At 40.3% G+C, this 26,926-nt stretch overlaps 2 protein-coding genes across 2 annotated transcripts in view; one reads left to right on the top strand and one right to left on the bottom strand.

Moving 5' to 3' along the window:
- Positions 1–26,926, bottom strand: part of naa25 (N-alpha-acetyltransferase 25, NatB auxiliary subunit) — a 254,605-nt gene that overhangs the window by 34,892 nt on the left and 192,787 nt on the right. The gene's annotated exons all lie outside the window — the stretch shown is intronic.
- LOC127579478 (aldehyde dehydrogenase, mitochondrial-like) overlaps positions 11,519–26,926 on the top strand; it is a 28,904-nt gene continuing 13,496 nt past the window's right edge. Inside the window, exons 1-6 of the mRNA XM_052032312.1 lie at positions 11,519–12,250; positions 14,999–15,103; positions 17,258–17,398; positions 21,382–21,461; positions 24,261–24,372; positions 25,048–25,176. Coding sequence (XP_051888272.1) covers positions 12,143–12,250; positions 14,999–15,103; positions 17,258–17,398; positions 21,382–21,461; positions 24,261–24,372; positions 25,048–25,176 — 675 coding nt within the window. The 5' untranslated portion in view covers positions 11,519–12,142. The remainder of the gene's footprint in view (positions 12,251–14,998; positions 15,104–17,257; positions 17,399–21,381; positions 21,462–24,260; positions 24,373–25,047; positions 25,177–26,926) is intronic.

Genomic DNA, 26,926 nt, shown 5'->3' with positions numbered 1-26,926 from the left:
TTCACTCGTCTCAATTATGATGTTATTATAGTTGAATAGCCTGCAAGAAATAATTCTCTAGCCTTAAACACTGAATATGGTTATCTGAGTGTAGATACAAAAGGGCTATGAACATATTTGGTATCATTTATCAGCACCATCCAAGGACGATGGTAGAAAATTAGGATAAAAAGAAATCCCCTATATTTAGTGTACTCCCATAGAAAGATTGTATTAAGATTATGCTCAATAGTGATCACACAATTCGTACATGTCCTTCACTTGGCCTCAATGACTACCATCCAGTAGTGCTTACATCAACTGTAATGAAGGTCTTCGAGAGGTTGGTTATGGCGCAAATCAACTCCTGCCTCAGAGATGACCTGGGTCCACTTCAATTTGCCTACTGCCACAACAGGTCAATGACAGATGCGATTTCCCTGGCTCTTCAATCTGCTCTGGATCATTTGGACAACAGGAACCCATACATCAGGCTGTTGTTCGTTGACTAAAGCTTGATGTTCAACACAATGATCCCATCCAAACTCATCATCAAGCTTCAAGACCTGGGCCTCTGTACCTCCCTCTGCAACTGGATAAGGCAGGAAGAAGGCACACCAGTGGCTCTACTTCATAAGGAGTTTCAGAAGGTTTGGTATGTCACCAAACACTCTTGCAAATATCTATAGATGTATGGTGGAGAGCATTCTGATTGGTTGCATCACAGCTTGGTATGGATGCTCCAATGTACAGGATCGCAAGAGGCTACAGGGGGTTGTAGACTCAGCCAGATCCATCACGGGCAAAACTCTCCCCACCATCGAGGACATCTTTAAGAGGCGGTGCCTCAAGAAGGCGGCATCCATCACGAAGGACCCTCACCATCTGGTACATGCCCTCTTCTTGTTACTACCATTGAGGAAAAGGTATAGGAGCCTGAAAACCCACATTCAATGATTTAGGAACAGCTTCTTCCCCTCTGCCATCAGATTTCTGAATGGGCCATGAACCTATGAATGCTACTTCGTTTTTCCTTTTTTTGTACTATTTATTTATTTTGTAATTTATAGTAATTTTATGTTTTTGCACTGCACTGCTGCAGCAAAACAACAAATTTCACAACATTTAAGTCAGTGATAATAAACCTGATTCTGATCTCCTTCTCGCTGATCATCAACAGAGGTACACCTCAAGGCTGTGTGCTTAGCCCCCTGCTCTACACAATGACTGTGAGGCTAAGCACAGCTCCAATGCCATCTTTGAATTCACCGATGACATTAGTGTTGTTGGATGAATCACAGGTGGCGATGAGGCAGCTTACCAGAGCAAGATAGGACACCTGGTTGAGTGGTGCCACAACAACAACCTCTCAATCAAGGGCAGCAAAACTAAAGAGCTGATTGTTGACTTCAGGAAGGGGAAAGAGGGCGAACATGTGCCAGTGTACATTGGGGGACAGGTGGTGGAGAGAGTCAGCAGCTTTAAATTCCTGGGTGATAACATATTGGATGACCTGCCCGAGGCTCAGCACATATATGCAATCTTAAGGAACAGACGACTGCATCTGTACTTTCTTAGGAGGGTAAGGAGGTTCAGCTTGTCACAGAACACTCTAACAAACTTCTACAGATGTACTGTTGGAAGTATCCTGACTGTTGGAAGCATCATAGTCTGGTATGGCTGTGCACAGGAATGTAAAAAGCTGCAGAGAGCAGTGGACTCTGCCCAGTACAGCATTGGCACATCCCTCCCCACCATTGGTAGTATCTACAGGAGGCACTGCCTCAAAAAGGCAACATCTATCATCAAAGATCCCCACCATCCGGGCCATGCCATCTTTTCGAAGGTACCATCGGGCAGGAGGTACAGAAGCCTGAAGTCCCACACCACCAGGTTCAAGAACAGCTATTTCCCCTCGACCATCCAGTTCTTGAACCAACCGGCAAAACCCTAATCTCTACAGTTTAGCAACACCATAACCACTTTGATCACTTTGCACTTAAAGGGATTTTGGTTTTTTTTCTAATTGTGTTCCTTCTTCTAAAAATTGTGTATAATTTATGTTTAGCTTATGTTTTTCTTGTAAATGCTGCTTATATAATGCTATGTGCATGTGATGCAGCTGCATGTAAATTTTTCATTGTACATGTACTTGTGCATATGACAATAAACTCGACTTTCAACTTTCATATGATTTCCAGTGTCAGGCTTGGATGCAGAGTCTGCTGTATTGGGATCAGTAGAACGATAGGTTTAGAGGTCACAGAAGGTTTGTTATACCAGTGAAGAAAAATCAGCCATGCTAAGAGATGAAAGCAGTGACAAAGAGTTAACTGACACTGAGTGCATGTAAAGGAAAGATAAGGGGGTCATTAGGAAACAACAGAAATGAATCATACAAATCAAGGAGAAATAGATCATCCTCAAGGACAGGATTTTATGTTCAAAGTTAAAGGTTGCTTCCTGTGGAAAGGCAGGACGAGGACAGCTGATAAACACTGCTGACCATTAAAATGTAAGAATAGACACAAAACATAAGAGGTTTTTTGCTAAAATCTTCTTTCTGAACTTCTCACTTCAATATATTAAAATACTGTCCCTGAGATAACTCTATTGATGTTTTGCTGGTACTCTGTCATAATGTCAGCCAGAGACCAGATGAATTGATGTGAATGACCTAAAACACAGATGTATATGCTGTTTCTCTGTGATTCTGCCTGTCTTAAGGTTATTGTGGATATCGGGAGAATCACCACAGAATTTCAGTACCACTGATCCTAGCCAGGATACCATATTGTAGCAAAACTATCACACAAGATCAATTATACTACATTCAACTTCATAAGTACTTAGGACAACAGCTATTTGAATAATTGGTCTCCTATTAATTGCTTTCAGGATTGAAGGTGCATCTCTTTTCCTGAAATTCTATTATTCTTTCTGGAGTGCCTTACTGTTTTCCTTCTTAATGCTTTTCTCCATAATGCTTATACACTTCCCTCAATGAACTTAGTTTGTCTATTACTTCATTTCTCAACTTTTTTCCTTGCTCTCTACAGGCAATTCTACCCATAATCACCTGTAGAAATCAGGTGGATGGGCAATTGAAAATTGATTGGGAGGGAGTTGCCCTATCGTCATCAATTTCAAGCTGCTCAGGACAACATGGACACTGACTTGAAGCCAATAAGGCAGTTCTTTAAACCTAACATCTCCCTACACACAAGAAATCCTTAGCATTGCTCTGGTTAAAGGGAAAATTAAGAAGCAAGTTGTGATAATTCTTCTATTAAAATAGTTTGCTAAAATTGTCCATATTCATAAGTGAAGAATGGTCATTTGGGTGAGCTTTCAAGAAGGGACTTGATTTCATAGTACTTTATCCCAGCATAAACCAAAGGAATAAAGTGAATTGAAAGTTAGTGTTTTAAGTTGCGGACTGATAGGCAAAAGCTTAGTTAGCAGAATGCACCAAATCTCTTTGAGATGTCAGGATCTTTGCTACGCAATCACAGCAAACAACAAGAGCAAGATATTTAGCCCTGCATTGCCCTCTGGTGTTACCATTAGGGAGTTGCCCTTCCGCATCTCTGATAGGGAAGAAAAATATGTGAAATGAGAGTGTTACGAAGTCCAAGTCCAGGAATAGTTTTCAAAGTTCAGTTCAGCAAGCCATAAAGTGAAACATGAGCAAAGGCTTCTTCAACAACCACCTTTGACTGAAGACAAAACATAGAGAGAAATTACGAAATCCAAATGTTCCACTTTGGAACCCAAACGACACCTTAGTGTCTACTCAGCAGTGACCACTCCACCGCATCTTCCTCACCCCAAAAGGCTCTCGAATCATGGCCGTCCACACAAATACCTATCTCCTTCTACAGGTCAACAACAAAGTGAACTCCACTGCTTTGTTCCAAAGTATCTGCCACCCCGAAAGGCATCCGAATCATGGCAGTCCACACAAATACCCATTTCCCTCTACAGGTTAACGACAAAGTGGATTCCACCGGATTACTCCAAAAATCCATATGTGGATTGTAGTGACAGGCACAGTTACTGTTTTTCATCCATCGATAGAGACTAGCAGGCTGGTGTCTCTCTCTCTCTCTCTCCCTCCCTCTCTCCTCTGACTGACCCCGAATGCTTCAAAAACATCATTACATCCTTTATCTTCTGTTGTCATAACAACGCCAACACACACACACACACACACACACACACACACACACACACACACACACACACACACACACACACACACACACACACACACACACACACACACACACACACACACACACACACACACACACCACTATGCTCTATCTTAAAGGGACATTCACCAATAGTAACCCAGTTCATAACAAGAGTAATTAACCTGGAAATTCAGCCATATGACATTCATTTTTGAGATGCTCGCCGGCTTACAGAGATCCTGAATTCCCAGTCAGGAAGCACAACAATAAAAGCCTTGTCAGAAATGTATCAGCCACCATTTTAAGTAAAATAGATGTACTTATAGGGTACTGGGAGATCATGTTGGGAACATTTAAATATCATGATAATTTATTCAAATTGGTACATGATTATTTTAAATTTTCAAAATCACTTATCAGTATTCTTGCTAGACTCTGAATTCATTTAGCACAATATGACACTAATAAGTGGTGAGACCCCGTTGCCAGTTAAAACTATTTAAAAGGATTATTCAGTATTTAATTGCTGGTTTATTATTGCAGGCTGCTGTTTATTATTTGGGTGTTTTTTGGTGTGTTTGATCACACTGGATTATTTGATGTACAGGTTAAACAAGTATGTGATAAAATGCATACCTGTCTCATTCCATCCCCACTGTTGAAACATTTTATTTTTCTCATTGTTCTCAATGTAATCTCTTACTTTGTACAGAGACTCCTTAGAAGAATTGGATGTTCTAGTTCACTTATTGTTTTCATTGCATTTCAAAGTCCTGCATGAGACACACAATTAAAATGCCTTGCTGTTGTCAGTGAAACTTAAATAAATTTCTTGTTGAGTTCAGCATTATACAGTGAGGCAGGGATGCATCTTATCACTATATCATAGAATCGTAGAAAGTACAGCACAATACAGGCCCTTCGGCCCACAATGTTGTGCCGACCTTTAGACCTCACCTAAAAACTATCTAACCCCTTCCCCCCACATATCCCTCTATGTTAAATTCCTCCAAATGCTTGTCTAGCAATCTCTTGAATTTGACCAATGTACCTGCCTCTACCACCACCCCAGGCAGCGCATTCCATGCCCCAACCACTCTCTGGGTAAAAAACCTTCCTCTGATATCTCCCTTGAACTTCCCCCCCCCCCACCCCCCATTACTTTAAAGCCATGCCCTCTTGTATTGAACATTGGTGCCCTGGGAAAGAGGCGCTGGCTGTCTACTCTATCTATTCCTCTTAATATTTTGTACACCTCTATCATGTCTCCTCTCACCCTCCTTCTCTCCAAAGAGTAAAGCCTTAGCTCCCTTAGTCTCTCCTCATAATGCATACTCTCTAAACCAGGCAGCATCCTGGTAAATCTCCTCTGCACCCTCTCCAACGCCTCCACATCCTTCCTATAATGAGGCGACCAGAACTGGACACAGTACTCTAAGTGTGGTCTAACCAGAGTTTTGTAGAGCTGCATCATTACCTCGCGGCTCTTAAACTCTATCCCACGACTTATGAATATTTAACCTGTACAACAAGAACATCCTGAGAATGGCTGAATTGGAAGACTCAGAAGTAGGAATGTGAATGGGAGGGCAAAACATCAATTTTATAAAATGTGCAGATGACAGCATCCTACTGGCTGAAAACGAAGAGGATCTGAAAAAAGCTATCATTAAAGTCAAAGAGGGTGTGAGAGCTGGTCTTTCACTGAACGTCAAGAAGATGAAGGTTATGTAATTGGGAATATTTTTTTAAAAATCCAAGAAAGTAATTGCCAAATGGAAGTACAGATCCACCCCAGGTTACGACAGGTTTCTGTTTCTGAGAATTGTTTGGAACCTACACAGTTCATAAGTTGGAAATATGGCTGCCTGGCAATGTATTTAATAAAAATGCAGGACAACCAAGGGCAACGTGTAGTTAAACCAGGGCATTTAACTCACCCATTCAGATGTTTCTGCAAGATGCAATGACACTGTCACGAATTGAGTTCCCACACAGAAGAAGCTGCCTGCAGCCCTGCAGCAGCTGCCAAATCCATCCCACCAGTTTCCTAAACGCTTGCTTATACGTACGGGCTGTACATAAGTCAGGCGTTCATAACCTGGAGGGGATCTGTAGTTTCTGTAATTTGTCTTTCTTAAAGCAAGAACAGAGAGCAATGGGGAATGTACTGAAGATATCAAAATGTCTACTTCAACAAACAACAGCAAAGTAGGGTTCAACTCAGAAAATGAAAGATAAAAGTGGTACAGGGAAATAGAGAGAGAGAGAATGGGACTAATGGCTTTGGTCTCAAGGGAGTCAGCATTGGACCTGGTGGGCTGAACAACCTCCTTGTGTGTCATTATATGTATTATAAAAACAAGAATAAGAACCAATAAGAACCTTCTTTTCTGCCCCATTTACCCTTTTTCCTCCCCATCTTCATCTACTCATTTTGTTCTTAAATATTTGGGGATTCTTTTCAACCCTTGTTTTGAATGTTGATGATTCCAGTTGCTCAGAATAATTGGTAATTAAATGAAATTTAAGACAGTTGACAAATTGATTTCAAAATAACATGCATAATCTGCAACTTGTAGCTATAAACCAAGATGTGAAATTTCCTGCAATAGCACACTTGAAATTGGTGACTGAAATTATGCCCATTCTGACATTCTCAAAGAAAGCTCGTAATACCACCATAACAGGTCAACAGCAGATGTGATTTCTCTGGCTCTTCACACTGCTTTGGACCACCTGGTCAAAATACATCAGGTTTCTGTATATCGACTACAGCTCAGCATTCAACAAAATCATCCCATCCAAACCCAGCTTCAAGACCTGGGCCTCTATACCACCCTCTGGACTTACTCATTGGCAGACCTGAATCATTGAGGATTGATAACAACATCTCCTCCTCGCTGATCATCAACACAAGTACACCTCAAGGCTGCACGCTTAGCTCCCTGCTCTACTCTGTAGACAAACATAACTGTGTGGCTAAACACAGCTCCAATGCCATCTTAAGATTAAGATATCTTCATTAGTCACATGTACATTGAAACACACAGTGAAATGCATCTTTTGCCTAGAGTGTTCTGGGGGCAGCCCGCAAGTGTTGCCACGCTTCTGGCACCAACATAGCATGCCCACAACTTCCTAACCTGTATGTCTTTGGAACGTGGGAGGAAACCGGAGCACCTGGAGGAAACCCACGCAGACACGGGGAGAACATACAAACTCCTTACAGACAGTGGCGGGAATTGAACCTGGGTCACTGGCGCTGTTAGCGTTATGCTCACCCTGACAAAACTACTGTGGTTGGATGAATCACAAGTGGCGATGAGTCAACTTACTGGAGCAAAATAGGACACCTGGTTGAGTGGTGCTGCAACAATAACCTCTCGCTCAATGTCAGCAAAACTAAAGAGCTGATTGTTGACTCCAGGAAGGGGAAGAAGGGTAGACATGTGCCAGTGTACATTGGAGGATCCGCGGTAGAGAAAGTCAGCAGCTTTAAATTCCTGGACATTAACATATTGAATGACCTGTCCTGGGCCCAGCATATAGATGCATTCATAAAGAAAGTGCACCAGCATCTTTACTTCCTTAGGAGATTTAAGGTGGCTCAGCTTGTCACCAAACACTCCAACCAACTTCTACAGATGTACTGCTGAAACTATATTGACTGACTGCATCATGGTCTGGTATAGCAATTCAAATGTGCAGGAATGTAAGAACCTGCAGAGAATAGTGGTTTCTGCCCAGTACATCACAGGCACGTCCCTCCCCACCATTGGTAGTATCTACAGGAGGTGGTGCCTCAAGAAGGCAAAATCCATCATTAATGATCTTTTCCATCCAGGCCATGGCATCTTTTCGCAGGTACCATTGGGCAGAGGTACAGAAGCCTGAAGTCCCACACCATCAAGTTCAAGAACAGCTACTTCCCTTCAACCATTTGGTTCTTGCACCAACTGGCAAAACCTTAATCTCTAAAGTTTAGTGCAAAGAGGTCAAATACTATGACCTCTTTGCACTAAAATGGACATTGTTTTCTTCTAATTGTGTTCTTTCTTGTAAAGATTGTATATGATTTATGTTCAATTTATGTTTTTCTTGTGAATGCTGCTTATATGATGCTTTGTGCCTGTGATGCTGCTGCAAGTAAGTTTTTCATTGCACCTGTACATATATGTACTTGTGCATATGACAATAAACTCAACTTTGACTTTGAATTTCCTACCAATCTCATTGATGTACACCCAGACATATAACTGGGCACAAACATTCAGAGGGTGTGCAAGGAAACAGAAAATTCAGTGCAAGCCTCTAGTGTGTCTTATTTTAAGCTTCAAACAAAATGCAGCTAAAGGAAGTTATCCAACAACAAAGTTGGTTGATGGTGTCTGTCAGTGGAGAAGAGACTGATGTGTGAGCAGCAAATCTTGCCACAGTGGTTCTAGGTCCACCTGCTAGATGGAGGTTGGAGCATACTCTACTAAAAGGCTCACCCTTGGCCCTCATCCTGAGCTAGTGATGGCTCTCTGAAGTGACTGCGCCAGTCTCGATCTCATTTCTCTGAACTGGGAGGTTGTTCTCCCAGTTGTCATTGGGAATGATGAATTTCCTGAGACCTCGTTTGGCACCGCATTAGAACATTGGCCTACCTGTATGTTGAGTTAGCAGACAATCTTGAGGCATTCACTGTACATACTGCAGCTACCAAAGCCTTTGAACGTCCCACGAAGTTTGCACAAGCTGTGGGTTGGTTACCTCAAGGGTTTTTTTGTGGGTGAACTGTTGGTGCCAAATGATTCAATGTCGTTTACAGAGACACTGAGGATAAAAGCTGTTAAACCTATGTGCCTGCTTGGAATACACAACCAGCTTTCAGAGCCATAAAAAAGGACAAAAGCATTTTATCAATTTTTGCACTCAAGTTAATTATCAAGTAATTGTTTTAAATAACCAAAATAATTCAAGAATACACTGACCATTTCCTCTTGCATCTAAAAATTCAGTTGCAATTTGAAGAGAGAATTTGTGAGAACAGAATTGTAGAAAGCTTGTACTTGTGTTCTATATTTTGGGGCAGAAATAAATTAGAGCAAAGTAATCAAGAGATAAATCTCAATGGATTCAGACTTTAACATAGTGTACTTCACATAATACATCTGAAAAGTAGAAAAAACATGAAATCCTAAACTCATCAGAAAAATAGCAGCCCATGGAATCAAAGGGAATAGCAAGCAGGATCCAAAATTAGCTCAGCGGCTGAAAGGTGTAATAATCCATGGGAGTATTAGTGTTCAAAATCCTTTATGCTGTGCGGACCCATAGGGCTCAATGCTATATGCCCTTCATTTTTCATACTATTTATTAATGATATATACATGCAGGGATAATGATTAAGAAGTTTGCGGATCTGGCATAGTAAGAAGGAAAAGTTGTAAGCTGCAGGAAGATATCAATAGATTGGTCAGCTGAATAAAAAAGAGGCAAATTGAATACAGTTCAAAGAGGTGTGAGAGAAGCACCTGTGAAGGGCACATAAGGCAAGGGAATGCACAATGAATAGTATAGTTTGAAGCATGCAGGAACAGGGGGATATCTCAGAATATATTCCCAAGACCCCTGAAGGATGCAGGGCAATAGATACAGTGATTATCTACGATAGTTACCATTAAGAGACATGGAATAGAACATACAAGCTCTCTACTGATATTCTTTGCGTCAGCCTATGTTGTGGGATTTAAGTCCAGAATTGCTCCTCCCCATTATGCACCCCCCGCCCTCACCTCCCACTCCAGCTTGCTTCCATTGGGCTTCTTAAATGTTGATTAAAATGCAATTTAGGAGTTTTCTACCCTCTTTACCTTCTACGTCAACTACATCCCAGTTAATATCTTGGTAATTAAACTTCCCACTATTGCCACCATAGTACTTTTGTAGCTGTAGTATGGTAAGAGAGGCCAGAAACAATTACTGTTGAGTTGCATCCACTGGAAACAATCCAAAGAGAGAAGGCTTGGAGGTGAAGATATTATAAGAGATAGCAAGAAATCGGTCATAGAACTCAAAATACAGAGACATGAAAATGGGGATCCTTGAGTAGAATTCAAATTAGAAAATGTCATCATTGAGTTTATGTTATTTAGGAGAAACTCACTCAATACAATATATAATTGTAGCTACTGTAATAATTAACAAATATAAAATAAACATTTTGACGTCATTCCTGAAGATCTGGCACAAATGTTCACATTGCGTCTTAAAATCTCAAATTAATGCAATTAGAGGAAAAACATACTTAAATGGTAAGTCTATAGTACATATATTTCCTAAGGATATGTGCTTACTTATTATGGCACAGAAGGAGACCATGTGGCCAAATGAATCCATGCCAACTTCTCACAGAGCAATCCCATCGTAATTGTTTATCCTTATTTCCCTGTAGCTCTGAAACTCATTCTCTCTCAGATCCCCATAAACTCCCCTCTCATTCTTTTGTCACTTACCTTCGCTAAGGGGGAATTTACAGCAGCCAATTAACCTACTGGCATATCTTGGATGCAGGAGAAAATTGCAGCACTCGGAAACTCACAGTTTATGCAAGTGAACTCTAACCATAGCTTTGCACAGCTGGAGCAGAACCAGTCGGTGAACTTTTGTTGGAACTTTGTGTAGGTTATGAGTGAAATCTCAACATCCTGAAACATCAGGCATTTCTTTCTTCACAGTTGCTCCATGACCTACTCGCAATTTCCTGCATTTTCTGATTCGCATTGCAGATTTGCAACATTTTATTTTGAGTCTGATGTTTGCTGCTTTGCTCATTCTACATGTTTGGTTCCAAAATCACTGTAAATCTCCACACAGTCTTCACCAACACAGTGGCACAGCTATTAGAATTGCTGCCTCATAGCACTAGAGACCCGGGCTCAGCCTTGACCTTGGGTGATGTCTGTGTGGAGGTTGCATGTTCTCCCTGTGACTGTGTAGCTTTCCTCCAGGTGCTCCAGCTTCCTCCCACATCCCAAAGACACGTTTAGTTGGTTGGGGTAGATTCTGCCACTCAACTGTATAATAGGGACAATTGGCCACAGTAAATTGCTCCTAGTGTTCAGGTGAGTGGTAGAATCTGGGGGTGGTTGATGAGAATGTGGGGAGAATTAAAAAAACATGGGATTAATGTAGTATTAGTGAAATGGATCCTTAGTGGCCTTTCCCCTATGCCAGTTCTCTCTAGAAGCCATTCGGTGGCGATACCAACCACTAATATCATCCACCCTTTCTCCCTCTGTCACATGATTGGCTTGCATTCTTTTATAGTCTCAAAGCAGCAGCCAAACTGCCCACTTCACGGGAATGTTAGACTGTCAGCTGATCGAAGTGCAAACCAGCTTTGCAAAGCTCTCCCTCGGCAGAGCTCTGTGACAGTAAAACCGCATGGATGAAGTTTAGAGCAACAAATGAGGGCTGGATACAATTTTTTTCCCCACTGCCAGACACTGATATAAAATCGCAGCCTTCTAATAAAAAGGTCAAAAAGTCAATTCGTGTTCCTGTGGTCACGTGGACCTGGTTTGTGAAAAGTGCCATTTTGAGTGGTTTTATTTGGAAATCCGGACGGTAAACCCACCCAGTTGATAGGGCCAAGCCAGGGGGTAACGCATCTAGAACACCCATTAACGCGTATGACAGAAAAAGAGAGCTAAAAAAAGATTTATGCACGTTAAATATTTATCTCCTCTATGCCCTTCAGCGTGTTGAGATTTCCAGTTCACTTTCACAAGACAAGCAGTCCTTGTTTCTTCGTTCTGAACTGTCCTCTAACAGCTGATTGACAGTTCGCCATTACTGAGCTGGGTGGTCCGTCTTGTTTACAAGCAACGATTCAGCCGGATGTAATTTTTAGGACGAGTTGATCGAATAAGAGCAAGTCCTTCCGCCTTACTTGTTTTCGCAAAACCATAAAAATGTTGTCGGTGATTCGTCGCTCATCCAGGATTCCGAGCCTGAGGAGCTATTCTGCGGCTGTGGCAATTCCAGCTCCGTCCCCTCAGCCCGATATTTACTTCAACAAGGTAATGGAAAGCAGTACTGTGCATAACAGTAACAAAATATTGCTTGCGCACGTTTAAAAATAAATGTAATGAGGCTGAACTGGAGCGAAATGTTACAAAACGAGTACAACATGTTATGAACAGATAATATAGAGTGACGAAATAAAAAAGGCTGCACGTTTAATGTAGGATAATACAGAATGTGTGCTCCTGCGATTGAATTTAAAATAGTTATACCTTCTCTAAAAAAAATATTTGACAAACTGTCGTTGTACAAAAGAGGGGGCATTGTTGGTCTTGAACCATATAGAAGTGGATAAATCCCCGGGGCCTGAACAGGATATCCTAGGACGCTGTGAAAATCTGGGGAAGAAATTCCTGGGGCCCTGGCAGAGATTTTGGTATCTTTATTTGCCACAGGTGAGGTATTGGAAGGCTAGGCGATGGCTAAGGTTGTGTCTTTATTTAAGAAAGGCTACAAGAACAATCCAGTGAACTACAGGCTGGTGAACTTTGCATCCGTGCTGGGAAAGTTACGGGAAGGGATTCTGAGAGACCGGATTTATTTAGAAAGGCAAAGACAAATTAGGGAAAGTCAGTGTGACTTTGTGTGGGAAATCATGTCTCACAAATTTGACTGAGTTTTTAGAAGAGGTGATCAAGAGGATTGATGAGGGCATGGTAGTAAATGTTGTCCACATGGCCCTTAGTAAGGCCTTTGACAAGGTCCTGCATAGGAGCTGGTCTGGAAGGTTAGAACTCATGGGATCAAGGTTGGCTTGATGGTTGGAAGCAGAGGGTGGAGGATTAATTTACAGATTGGTGGTCTGTTGATGAAGTTTGTTGGATATGGATAAGGGTTAATAGCTTATGAGGTCTGATATTGCAGAAAACCAGCTGCACTCATTAAGTTATAGCAGCTTGAACCTTGAAAACAGGAAGAAGTGTATGATAACACATGCTGAGTTGTAATTGCAAATGTCCTGGGTTTTGACCATAAAATTGTGAAGACAAGTAATTGTTGAGTTCCAAGGAGTATGTAAACATGTAAACCTGCATGTAGACAATTCTAGAAGTTTCTTGCTGATTGCATAAAAGTTGAATCAAACGAGTGTACAGGGAGTCAGAGAACAGGGATAGAGCAACAATATTTGTTTGCTCCTCCCTGTGATCTCCCAACTCTCACTAGCGTAATACAATAAAGGCTTGCCGATTGTTACTATTTGGGTTCTGTTGTTTGCTTGTGTCTACACACAGATCGACTTTAACACTGTGACCAGTGGTGTGCCACAGGAATTGGTGCTTGGTCCCTGGTTGTTTAACATATATACTAATGCTTTGGATGAGAATATAGGTGATATGATTAGTAAGTTTGCAGATAACACCAACATTGGTGGTATAGTAGACAGTGAAAAAAGTTGTTTAAGGTTACAACAGGATATTGATAAATTGGGAAAGGAATGGCAGACAAGAGGGCCTGTTTCTGTGCTGTGTAATTCTATGAATCTATAAATCTGCACAATTTTACATTGTAAACCCCTAAAAGTTTGCTGTATCTGTACTTTTTCAAAAAGAAAACAAAATTCTACAAAGTGTCTTGATTTACTGGTTAGCCCTTGTGTATGAGAGAGAGAAGCAGATGTTTGCCAGCCATCCCAATGGTAGTGCTCTTCTGGTCAATAAAATTGTGGCTGATTCTCTTCTTCAATTCTAGTTAACTGAATATATTCAAGTTTATTGTCATGGGTATACATGGTACCCAGGGTATAAATGCCTTGTAAATAAACTTTTTCCAGCATAAGTAAAGTGGATATAAACAAAACCCTGTGTTGTCATTTGGTAAGGTCATAGTTGATCTAATCTTGACCTCAGCAAGATCTTAGAATCCAAAAATATGAGTTTAGTCTTGAATATACTAAATAACTGAGTCTGCTGGAATAGAGAATTTGACCTTTACAACCTGCTGAATAGAGATTTCTCCCTGTCTGAGTCTTAAATTGCCAATTTCCTTGCTTTTGCTCTTGGTTCAAGGAGTCAAAAGAGAATCTTGAATGAATAAATAATTATCTGATACAGTTTCATTTTCTAAATCTTTTGTTGGAATTTTGTTTCTACCAAGACATTTGTATAAATTAGCCAAAGGGATTTGACAATAAAGCAAAGCCTGTCATTTCCATGTAAACTTGCATTTGGCTGGAATTTTTAAACTCCTTATTGCAGGAACTGAACAATTTGATCTTTTAACGTTAATTTTATCTCTATCTGCACTTGTCTTCAATACACCAAAATACACTAAAAAGTTGTAGTGTCTGTCTGGTTCTGAAGAGTTATCTTAACTGTTCAGCTGATACTTGCATAATTAGTATAACAATAAAGGGCAAAAAAAAGTTTATTTTTCTAAAATAATCAAACCATTAACAGATAATAAACACGAACACTACTACCTTTTTCAATTGGTTGCTTCTCAATGGTCCAGAAGAAATATCCTGAGCATATTTTGTTCAGGATATCGCAAGATTCACAAGGAAGTGATTTTTCTATATTCCGTGTTTTATTTCAAAAGTAGTTTCAGAGCAATTGAACTATCATAGATATGGCATTCACAGTAATGTTTGAGCACATACCAAATGTCAGATTGGTTCTTCACCTAGCACAGAGTGCACAGGAGAAAGAAATGTCAAATTATAGAATCACTTCTGAGTTTTGTGCTGGTTGATTTGCATATCCTGTGCTCAACAAAAGGTAGATATATTTTTTTTCCTGTTGCAGATTTTTATTAATAATGAGTGGCATGATGCTGTCAGTAAGAAAACATTCCCAACCATCAATCCCTCCACAGGGGAAATCATCTGTCAAGTTGCTGAAGGAGATAAGGTAATTTGTTTCTTTATATTTGACATTGCTTAAACTCTCTCATTTAAATTGAATGCTTCCTGTGTGTCCTTTGCATATTGAATTATATTAAGAAAGTACAGATTTATGAAAAAATGATTATTCATAATGAATACTGGTTGGATCCTGCAACCATATATTAAAAGAAAATCTCTTGGATGCCTTAAATTGTAACAGTAAAATTACATGAAATATGTAAGCACTCCTGATGGCCTAGTGGATTGGAGTACCAAGCCAAACAAACCAGTAGATAGCAAGTTAGTCTTTTATTTTACTATGCAATGACTTTGGCAGCTTTGATGCTGGGATAACATACCCTGAAAACTAGATATTGCTAGAAGTTGACAGTACTATGAACAGTGCTTTTCTTCTCTTCCTGGTAGTTTAGATGTTTGAGGCAGTATTGAATTGAGTTTGAATATTCCAGATTTGATCTATAACTTGTGGTAACTTGATATGAAGAAGGATGAAGATACTACAGTTCACCTATATGACCCTGGATTAGGGTTCCTACTGTCTGTTGTATCCAGTGACCTATGCTAGATGTCAGCTCAATGACCACAGTCATTCAAAATCCTACCTGAGCCGGAGGACTTGCTGCTAACTTTTGATACCCAACCCAAATGGAGATGTTATTAAGTTACTGTCAGACTCCGGTCAGTTAGCCAGGCTGTACAGTGAAGCCGTTAGGATAGAAATAGGAGCAGCATTCTGTGGTAATCACTCATCTATTCAGCTGCAATTAAGAAACCGTAACCGCTGCAATTAAGAAACCGTAACCGCCCTCTCTCAGTTCTGTAATTGAATTAAGTCTCTGCTGGAGTTCCACCTATCACAGACATTCCCTTTGTTCTTTGCAACTTAAAAATGTTTGTTCTCTAACTTTTCCTAATTATGTGAAAGGCTGGTGACTTGAAATGTTAACTGTTTCTCTCTCCATAAATGCTGAGTATTTTCAGCATTTTTTTTTAAATTGGGGAACTACAGATCTAAGCCTGCCATCACTTATTGGGGAACCGCTGGAATTCATTATGGAATGGTAATGGGACTTTAGGAACATTATATAGTTTAAGCTGAGTCAGGCAAATAGTGAAATAGTGTACTGGATTTTCAAAAGTCATTAAGTAAGATCCCATGCAAAAAGAAGTAGAACTGGGTCATGTAGTCCTTCAGCCCATCAGATATATTCCACACTCGGAATGATGGTTGATCTTGTGCCTCAGATCCACCTTGCTGCTCAGTCTTTGATTCCAGAAGTATCCAAAATTCCAGTCATTCCCAGCCAAGACTATACTTAGCCAATGAGAATTCACAGCCTCTTGAGAGTTCCAAAGATATGTAACCCTCTGGTGAAGGATTCCTCTGTCCTAAATGCTGATCCCTTATTCTTAGACTATGTTCTGCCCTTGTTCTGTCTTTCCACCTAGAGGAAACAGCTTCTTGGTATCTTCTTTGTCTATTCCTCCCAGAATCTGCTTCTCAATGAGATTATCTCTCATTCTTCTAAATCATCCTTCATTGCACAACTCCCTTGGCCCAAGAAGCAGCTTTGTAACAGTGCACAGCACTGATTCCAACACCCACGCATCCTTCAGATATGAGACCAAAACTGCACACACTATCCAATGACCCTGTACAATGTTAGCAAGACTTCCTTACTTTTGGTTAAAGGGCAAGAAAGGGAGTATGATTAAATAGGTCCTTTTAAGTTGTGTTACTAGCCACAAAGATCAATGTTAAGGTCTCAACTATTTCCAATCTATATTATAGATTTTGTATAAGGGACTCTGAGTATCTTTATTCAATCAAGGGATGTGGGTTTCGCAGGCTGAGCCAGCACACTGAGCCCATCCCTAATTGCCCTTGAGTAGGTGGTGGTGATGATTTTTAGTTTCTAAGAGAATTGAGGGAAACAAGGATCAGGAGGGAAGTGAACTTGCCTGAGGATTAGCAGTGGTACTATTGAATGGTGGACAAGCCTTGATGGATCTCAATGGCAAGTGGCCTTAGAAGTGGCAAGAACAGAATGAACAGAAATGTGACAGTAACTATCTTTAGAAAATTATTTTGCATTTTCAGTTTCTGTTAACTGTATATACTCTGAATATTGTCAGATGTTGTTTAATTTGTCCACAGGCTGACGTGGATAAAGCAGTGAAGGCAGCAAAAGATGCATTTAAATTTGGATCACCATGGCGACTGATGGATGCATCAGAAAGAGGGTTCCTTTTAAACCGCTTTGCTGACCTCATTGAGCGTGATAGAGCATATTTAGCAGTAAGTACTTTGCAATAGGAACTTGTAATTTTGTTGACCCATATTGCTTTCCTTCTGCTATAATATGTTTCAAAAGCATTGTTAAAACACTTCATGCTACTTTAATGTAACTTCAGGTGCATAAACCTTTTCTGGTTTTGTGTAGTTTCCTGAATGCATCATTTACCATCTGATCTTTAAGAGTAGTTTTGGTTTGCAGGCTTTTTTTTAATATCTAGATTTAGAGGAAGGTTGAGAAAACTGAATTAATTCAATAACATTAGAATTACATAAGTGGACAGCAGCATCTAACAAGCCTCTTTGACCAATTAATCCATCATGGGGCTTATTTTACCCAAGAACCTCTCCCTACCTCACCCTCATCAGCATAATTTTCTGTTTGTTTCTTCCTCATTAATTCCACAAAAAATGAAGTACTCTATGATTGTAGTACCAAGACTGTAACAATATTAAGGCTTGGTCTGATCAGTGGTGAGCAATATTCAAGCCACCCAAGTGCCCAGCAATGATGATCTCAACAACAAAGTCTAATTATGCACACCTAACATTCATTGGCATTGCCATCACCAAGTTGCTCATCATCAACATACTAGGCATCACCTTTTACTGGCCACACAAATATGTTATGGAAGCAAAAAAAACTGCAGACTCTGAAAATATGAAGCCAAAACACACAATGCTCAAAGCACTCAGCAAGATTAGTGAATCCATGAGGAAAGAAACAAGAGTCAATGTTTTTGATCAACGACCTTCCATCAGAACTAGAAAAGTGAGAAAACGAGTGTGTTTTGCACCGCAGGTAGGGGTGGAGAGAATGGAGGGATGTCTTTGATGGGTGCACACCAAAGTTGTTAAGGTAATAACTTTTAAAATCAGGCAATTTATGACAGAAGAAAAAAATCTAAAATTGAAACAAAGGTATAGCTACATCTGGGGAGAGAAACTAAAAGGCTGGTTACCTGAAATTGTTATATTCAGCAGTAAGTTTCGAGGACTGCAATGTGATCAGATGGGAAATGAGGTGCAATTCCACTATCTTGCATAGGGCATTATTGGAGCAACTTGGGAGGCTGAAGGTCAGAGTGGGAGTGAGAAATAAAATGCAAGGTGACTGGAGGATGTTCTGCAAAATGTTTTTTCCAATGTAGAGGGGACCACACTATGAGCATTGAATGAAATGCACTAAATTGGAAGAATTGCAGGTGAATTGCTGCTTTATCTCGAAGGACTGTTCGGGTTTCTGGTTGGTGAGGAGGGAAGTGATCGGTGGATAATGAAACCCTGTGGTTGCATAGGAAATTGCCATGAGAAGGCAAGTGATTGGTAGAGATGGAAGAGCGAACAATGGAGTCATGAAGGGATAAGATGTTCACTTATTAGTCACATGTACATTAAAACAGTGAAATGCGTCTTTTTGTGTTACTGAGAATGTGCTGGGGGCAGCCCACAAGTGTTGCCACTCTTTTGGTGTCAACATAGCATGGCCACAACTTCTAATCCCTACATCTTTGGAATGTGGGAGGAAACCGGAGCACCCGGAGGAAACCCACGGAGAAAAGGGGAGAATGTACAAACTACTAGCAGCGGCAGAATTGAACCTGGGTTGCTGATGCTGTAACAGTATTATGCTAACCGCTACACTACAGCCCCTTCAGAGTGCCGGGAGGGTAAGATGTGTATGTTGGTGGAATCCTAGTACATCGGTAGAGCAATCCCATCAGTACAATTTCCCTGCAGCTCTGCAGTTTATTCTGTCTCACATGCTCATCAATTCACCTTTTGATTGTTCTGTTACTTTCCTATAGTTCTAAATTCTCTGCAGTTACTAGCCTTGGGTATCCCCTACAATATCTCCTAACCTATAACCTCTACCACCAAGAAGGATTGTGGCAGCAGGCATATTGAAACACCATCACTTGGAGGTTCCCTCCACAAATCACAGACCACTTGACTTGGAAGTACATTGCCATTTATTCATCATGTGGACCTAAATCCTGGAACATCCTACCCAAAATGCCATGGGAGTGTCATCAACAGAAGAGTTGCAGCAGTTCAAGAAGACAACTTGCCACAATCTTTTCAAAGATGTTAGGGAGGGTGACAAATGCTGGCCTTGGCTGTGGTCACAAGATAAGGGAGCAGAAGTAGGCCATTTGGCCCATCGAGTCTGCTCCAAAGAAAAGGGAAAAAGAAATGAGAAATTGGGGGGGGGGGGGGGGGGGGGGAGACAAAAAAACCTAACCCCAATTTCTGGCCTTATCCCCATATCCCTTGATACCTTGAGTGGTGCCAAAGTCCTATAAATTAATTATTAAGTGTTTGCACTAACTTCCCTGTAAATGTGTCTGCTGGTAACTACCTCACATACAACACATTCCTACCACCTGCTTTATTAATACATGCTCTCCTCAAGTAACAAAACCATAATTGGAAACCAAATTTAAATTGCTTGTAGTGTAACTGCTTAGTCATTTTACCAGAAGTTGATTACTGTTACCTGAATTAACAAATTGAAGGTAGATTAAATCATTAAGTTTTGTACTTCAAACGAGGTTGTGCAGTGAGGTCATGCATGCACTTTTTACTTTAATCTTGTAAATTTCTAAACCCAGACATGAGGAATGAAATCCTCTTGTTAACGTGTGTAAAATACCCAAAAGTGAACTGTGTTATAGTAGTTTTGACTCAGATACTTGTCTGAATCTTTTAACAATATTGCATTTGGTAAGATATTTTGCACGTAAATATTCACTAAAATATTTTGGCTCTGCACCACATAAGGGAATTTTAGTGCAACGTGGTCAAAGAGAGAGGTTTTAAGGCTATGAAAGAAGTTGCAGAGAAAGATGAGAATTCTTTAATTTGAGCCTTTGCATGATTTGGAGTTAATGTAGATTGGCAAGTGCAGGGCTAATGAGTGAATGAGGTGGTGCAAGATGTAGATATTCAAGGAGTCATTGGAGTAATGAATTCATGAATGAGCTGAGACAAGTACAAGAGACCAACAGCTTTTACTGAGGTGGAAGCATGGGTCTTTGTGACAGAGTGGATGGGGTCAGTAACTCACCTTCTGTCAACAATAACTTGTGTGTATTCAGCACCTCCAACATAATGTTGTTCCAAGGCACTTAGTAGGTATTATATCAAACAAAAATTTGGAAAGCTTGACACTGAGTCTTAGAAAGATATTAGTATAGAAAACCAAAGGCTTTAAGATGGTTAAGACAGGTAAAATTTAAGACAGAAGTTGTAAAGAGCATTTAAAAGGAATGGGGAGATAGAGGATATGACAGAACGGCAAAGTCTCATGTCAAGAACTGTGGTGATATTTTTTTAAAAAGCCATTAGCTAAACAAGGGGTGGTGCAGTAATTTAAGAAGCTTGTAGAGATGGAAGTGATTGCAGCAATGGTGGTTTACTAAAGGCCATGGAGAGATTTGGAAATCAGAAAAAGGGTTTCAAAATTTGAGATGTTGCTGGGGCTGGCCAGTAATCACAAAGATGGTGGGTGAATCAAATTTGTTGTGAGTTAGGATACTGAGCATTGAAGACAATGACTTTGCTCTTTCCTGTTCTTCCAGGGCTGGATATTTGACCAGCAGCAAAATGAATCAGAGAAGCTGATAGAGATACAAAGAGTGCTGGGTGTTTATAACCATGCATCTGGAACCTGACTTAGCTTTCTGTTGATGTCAAGGGGCAGTAATTGGGATAAATTGCAGCTTCAGAAATAAAGGTGTGGGAGAGTGAAGAGAAACATGGAAGCTGAACTTGGATGCCTTTTGATTTAAGCTCACCTAAATATTGATGCATACCAGTGAGGTGATGAGCATTTTATTGTTATTGTCATGCTTGGTATTTTAGTTGAAGGTCTATACTTTGTACAGATCTGAGACTTAGTAGGAGCTGATGTCAGATAGGGCGATTCTGAGCTGATAAAAATGTTGTTAATATTATTTCCATTCTGGATTATACTTTTTCAGTCATTGGAGACCTTGGATAATGGAAAACCATACCACATAGCCTACACGGCAGACTTAAGTTTGGTTATTAAGTGCATCAGGTATGTGCATTATGTTTCCATTCTACCCTTGTTCCTTTTGTTAGAAGAGTTTGTCTGTGTAAAAGATAAATCTCAATATATAATGCAAAAGGAAGAATTACAGATGCTAGAACTAATCAGTAGGTCAGGCAACATTTGTGGAGAGAAAGAAAAACAGAACTATCATTTCAGGCCAGCAGCTTTTCATCAGCTGTGAAAAGTTTGACACACTCAAAACCAGGCTTGACAGCTTGAGCCATAACATGCCCATCAGTAAGCCAGGTCTGCTAACTCAAGTCACTGTTGCCTAGATCAGTGGTATTGAAGCCCATTAGTGATACAAGGACTGGGATGTTGCCCTATATGGAGAGAGTGATGTCACAGCAAAGTCCCCTGCTAGATCAATGGGGAGCAGAAGGAAAGATGAATAAATGGGTCCCCTTGCCCATTTGCCATCACCAGTGAAGGAAAGCTTATAAGTGGTCATTGCATTTGTTGAAGACTTCAATATTGTAGTTTTCAGCGCACTTGCTTTCTGAAGATGAAAAACCATATACTCAACAAGGGAACTGACTTCTTTCCTGGTTACAGATAAGATGCAGTTGTGCTGGCTATGCAGAAGTAGTGGACTTTCCATGATTCCTCGACTGAATATACCAATATCATTGAGCATTCTATGCAGAACGCAAGGAAATTCACTCTTTTATCATTCATATGGAGTCATGGTCTTAGAGTTGTACATTGCAGAAACAAGTCCTTTGCTCCACCACATCCAATCTGATCATTTCACCCAACTACACTTATCCCGTTTACCCACGTTAGGACCATAGGCTTGTATGATTTGGTGAATCAAGTGGTTGTCTAGATGCTTAAATATTGTGAGAGTATCTGCCTCACCACCTCCTTGGGCAGCACTTTCCAGATTCCGACCACTCTCTGTGTTGGCTTGTTTAACAGGGCCTACTGTAGAAATGAATGAGTCTGGGATTTGGTGGGCAGACAAGTCCCAGGAGTGGGAATGACAAACATAAGAGACTCCTGGAGTAGCCATGTTGGAATGGGTTGGATGATCCAGCCCTTTGCAATGGAGGCCAGTTATTCCACTATATTGCAGTTTGCAGGGTCTGTTTCAAGAGTTTTGCCTCCAGGTAAGTAAATCTTTTTGGGGGGAAAATGTGCAAAAATAGACAGTGTTGTGCCTGGTTAAAAGATGATGCACTATTCCTTGAGTTGCTTTTCTTGACTATAAAGAGTCAAGGACAGAGTAGGAGGGAGAACCAAATTCTGACCGAAATGTGAGTATTCTTGCATCCCTAATCTTAGCTTGACGTGCTGGGACATGTGCACTGCATTTGGTTCAGGAAACTGTCTTTAGGGATCTTCCCTCTAAGGGGTTCAATTTCCCTATTTTTGGCCTTCCTCCTCCCCATTTCAATGTTTTTCTTGCTTGTTCCAGTCTTCCAACCTACATTGTGAGATTTCCACTGCACACTGCCATTTTCACTGCTTACAGTTCCCAGGTCCTATCTATTTCATTTTCATAATGGAAAATCCAAACTCTAGATACCTCAGATTTTCACCCACTTGGTTGGACTGAAGACCTTTCGTCACTTGTATAAATGAAAACCAGTAATGTCATCCTCTACCTGGGCAAACCTGTTCCTGCACTCACTTCCTGCCAGCAAAATGGTACCCAAAAGGGTCCTAGCTGTCCCCGCTTTTTTTTTGAGTGTGGGATACATGAAGCATTGTTCCAGTCCTGCTTTGGTCCCCTCTCTCATTACTTTTGCCAGAATTTGATGAATATATGGAGGCAATTTACTGCTCTTGCCCTGTGTTGGAAAATTTCATCAACCTATCTGCCAATTTCCACTTTATTCTTCCATTTTCACATTGTCTAAATCCACCATAGGTGCACTGACTCCCACAGCTACTTTGTCTACACTTTATCCCCTTCTACTTCCTTTTAAAAGCAGCATTTCTTGCAATCCCATCTTCCTTACCAGTGTACATAATTATATTTTATTCCTTTTCACCATAGTTGGCAGGCTGTCAACCTTGACTGTTCCATGTCCAGAGTACATCAGTTGGTCCACAAATGTGAACCTGAGCATCCAATCATCTGACACTTCAATTCTCCATCCCATTTCCATTCTAATGTTTTACAGGTCCTCCCCAGGTTACGAATGCCCGACTTGTGTACAGCCTGTACATGTGAATGAGCGTTTGGGAGAACCATGGGATGGATTTGCCGGCTGCTACAGGCATCTCCTGCTGCCTGGGAACATGGTTTGCAGCTGCAGTTCTAACTTGCGAACTGTCCAGGTTATGAACAGTTCATGGGAATGGAACCCTGTTGTAACCTGGGAAGGACCTGTATATCCATGGCCTCCAATGCTGTTCCACTATAGCTCAAAGATAAGCTTGAGAAATGCATCTCGTAGCTCAACTGGGCATATTATTGCTTTCTTGTTTCAACATCGGGTTCAACAATCTGAGGTCTTTCTTCCACTGTTCCCATATTCTTCCTCTTCTGCCAACCATTTTTTTTTGGAATATCATCCCTTTTGTAATTTCTCCCTTCCCATCTTTCTCCTGGCTTAAAAACCATTCTGCCTTTGTCTGATTCTAGTGAAAGGTCATCCACCCAGATGCTGCCTGTCCATCATTATTTATATTGCATTTCCAATACCAGAGCATTTGCTGTGGTACGGAGGATTTTCTTTATTGGAGAACTCCATAAATGCACATTATACAACTTTATCAAAGTGTAATGGCAAAGTAATAAAGTACTGTTTAATCTTGCTGAATTTTTCGTAGGTATTATGCAGGCTGGGCTGATAAATACCATGGTAAGACCATTCCCATTGATGGAAACTATTTCTGCTATACACGTCGTGAGCCGGTTGGTGTGTGTGGGCAAATCATTCCGGTGAGTGAACAATGGGGGGGAAAAAAATTGCAAGAAAGAAGTAAAGAAATATTTAGAGATACAAGAGACAGCAGATCTCGAGCAAATCTAGAGCAACAAACAAACTGCTGGAGGAACTCAGCAGGTCAAGCAACATCTGTAGGCGAAAAGAAATTGTTGACATTTCAGGTCGAGACCCTGCATCAGGGCTCAATGTCAACGTTTCCTTACTTTCTTTCCCCCTCTTTCTCCACCCCCCCCCCCCCCCCCCCCAAGTTACTGCTCAACCTGCTGATTATTTATATAATTTCAGTTTTAGGAGAGAGAAATATTAGATTCATGATGCATACTGTATCCCCAATATTTTTATAGGTAGACTTTTATTTTTTATGCACTTAAAAACTTTCTAAATTGATTCAGATATTTAATATTAAAATGTATACTCCTATTGTAACCAAACAGCGTAATCACCTTGTTTGAAAATTGAGAACCATGTTGGTGAGTGTAGTAGCCTGAATAGCCAAAGTCACACATGATTTCTAGTTTCTCTTAATGAAGGCATTGATTACATATTTAATAGCCATCAAAGAAGTAGAATTGACCTGCTTTTCCTTAACATAGGTTGGGAAATTTAATAATTTTTGACATTTATGACTTTTTATCTTTTTAAAACTATTTCCAATTTTATCTTTTCAGTGGAATTTTCCATTGACAATGCAGGCCTGGAAACTTGGACCAGCATTAGCAACTGGAAATGTGGTGGTGATGAAGGTGGCTGAGCAGACCCCACTAACAGCACTCTACACAGCAAATTTGATTAAAGAGGTTAGGGCAAATTTTTAAGTCAATGGTGTTAAAGTTAAACAATGTGGTGATATAACAGTAATTTCTAAGAATTGCATTTGCATGTGTAATGTTACACATTGGGTCTGTCTCTTCAATTTTCTGATTTGACCTTGCTACAGGGAACCTTGTCTTTGATATATTTTTGGAAAATTACGAGAGTACTGGTGTATAGTTACAGTTAATGCTAGCTCAGTAATAACCAGACCAAATTACTAAACTGTAATACAGTACTGTCTGTGGAGGTTTGCTAGATTGTTCTGGAGTAGAGGGAAGAATGGAGAAGGGCACTAAACTATAGGCAGATACTGATTTAGACAATTGCTAATCATCAGTTGGTTGTATCTCTTGAAACTATCTGAAATGGCTTTTTCTTTGAATGTTGTTTAACAAGACTCCAACGTGTTTACAGTTGTGAGTGGCATGATTATGTCAGTGGATTAACCTATGACAACTAAATATTTGATGCATTAAATACCTGGAGCTGGATTTTGTCAGTCATTCCATTTGGTTTTCTGGTGTAAATACTGCAGGAGTCAGGTGGAACAGTTTGGGGAGAGAAAAATCCAAGACTCGGAGACACCAGATCCTGACTTGACTTGGGGTTTCCTGCTCTGTCTTGTGAAGGGCATCCAGAGTGTTGCTCCTTAACAAGACGGTGAAGGAAGTGTTAAGCTGATAGAGTTAAAGACAGGAGAGGATTCTGGGTGTTCATGCATCAGTTACTTTTAAAGAACTCCTGAAAAGATTAGAGGTGGGTAGACTGAATCAAGTGAGGCATGACAGCCTCTAGGATTTTTTTTCATTCTTTGTAAGACCATGTTGCTGATCCAGCACTTATTGCTCATTCCAAGTTGACTTTGAAGTTGGTGTCGGATGCTGTTTTCAATCATTGAAGATGGATGTAGTGAAGATGGTCCCAAAATGCCATTGTTAAGCAAACTCCAGAATTTTGAGTTGATGGTGCTCTTTCTTCCCTTCTACCCTGTTGTGGACCTTGTGTGTTTTACTGCCAAAGTTCCCACAATGAATTTTACATATAATGTATATGGTGCAGCTTTGGGATGTTGATGGTAGAGTGGGTGCATCTTTATGCTAGTGGGTGAAGTACCAAGAAAATGGACTATGCTCTGGATGGTAGAAAATTTTCTTTTAATGTAGCTATAATGTAATTACAAGAATATCTCTCAGAAACCAGCCATTCTGTCCAACCTGTTCATGTTGGTATTTGTGGAATCCTCTCCATCAGCATAAAACCTTTTTTACCTTTCCCTCATTGCTTATCTGGTCTCCCCTTAAATTAATTTACACTATTAACCTTAATCACTTCCTCGTGGTAATGGTTGAGATTAATAACATAGGTCTGTATTCTCACCATGATCTAGATGAAAAAGATTCTCCTAAATTTGCTGTTTGAATTCTTTGTGAATATATTTTGTTGATGCCTCTATCTCTACTCTTGAATCTATACAAAACATTCATAACTGTACATTTCTCTTTCATCACTCTATATCCTCATCTTCTCAAAATGTGGCCTTTCCTGATGGATATAAGCTTGCGTATCTGGTATCACACTTGTAAATCTTTTTTGCACCTCTGCTGCCTTAACATAATGTCAAAATGCAGCTTAACCAATGCAAAACTTTGCCATTCTGTCCTTTGAAATAAATCCTGGTGCCTTGTTGATTTGTTTAATTATTTTTTAACCGTCATTGTTATTTCTGGTAATTTA

The sequence above is a fragment of the Pristis pectinata genome, chromosome 17 (assembly GCF_009764475.1).
Source record: "Pristis pectinata isolate sPriPec2 chromosome 17, sPriPec2.1.pri, whole genome shotgun sequence".
Taxonomy (NCBI): domain Eukaryota; kingdom Metazoa; phylum Chordata; class Chondrichthyes; order Rhinopristiformes; family Pristidae; genus Pristis; species Pristis pectinata.
The sequence above is the reverse complement of the archived record's forward strand: the minus strand, read 5'-3'. Positions and strand labels throughout refer to the sequence as shown.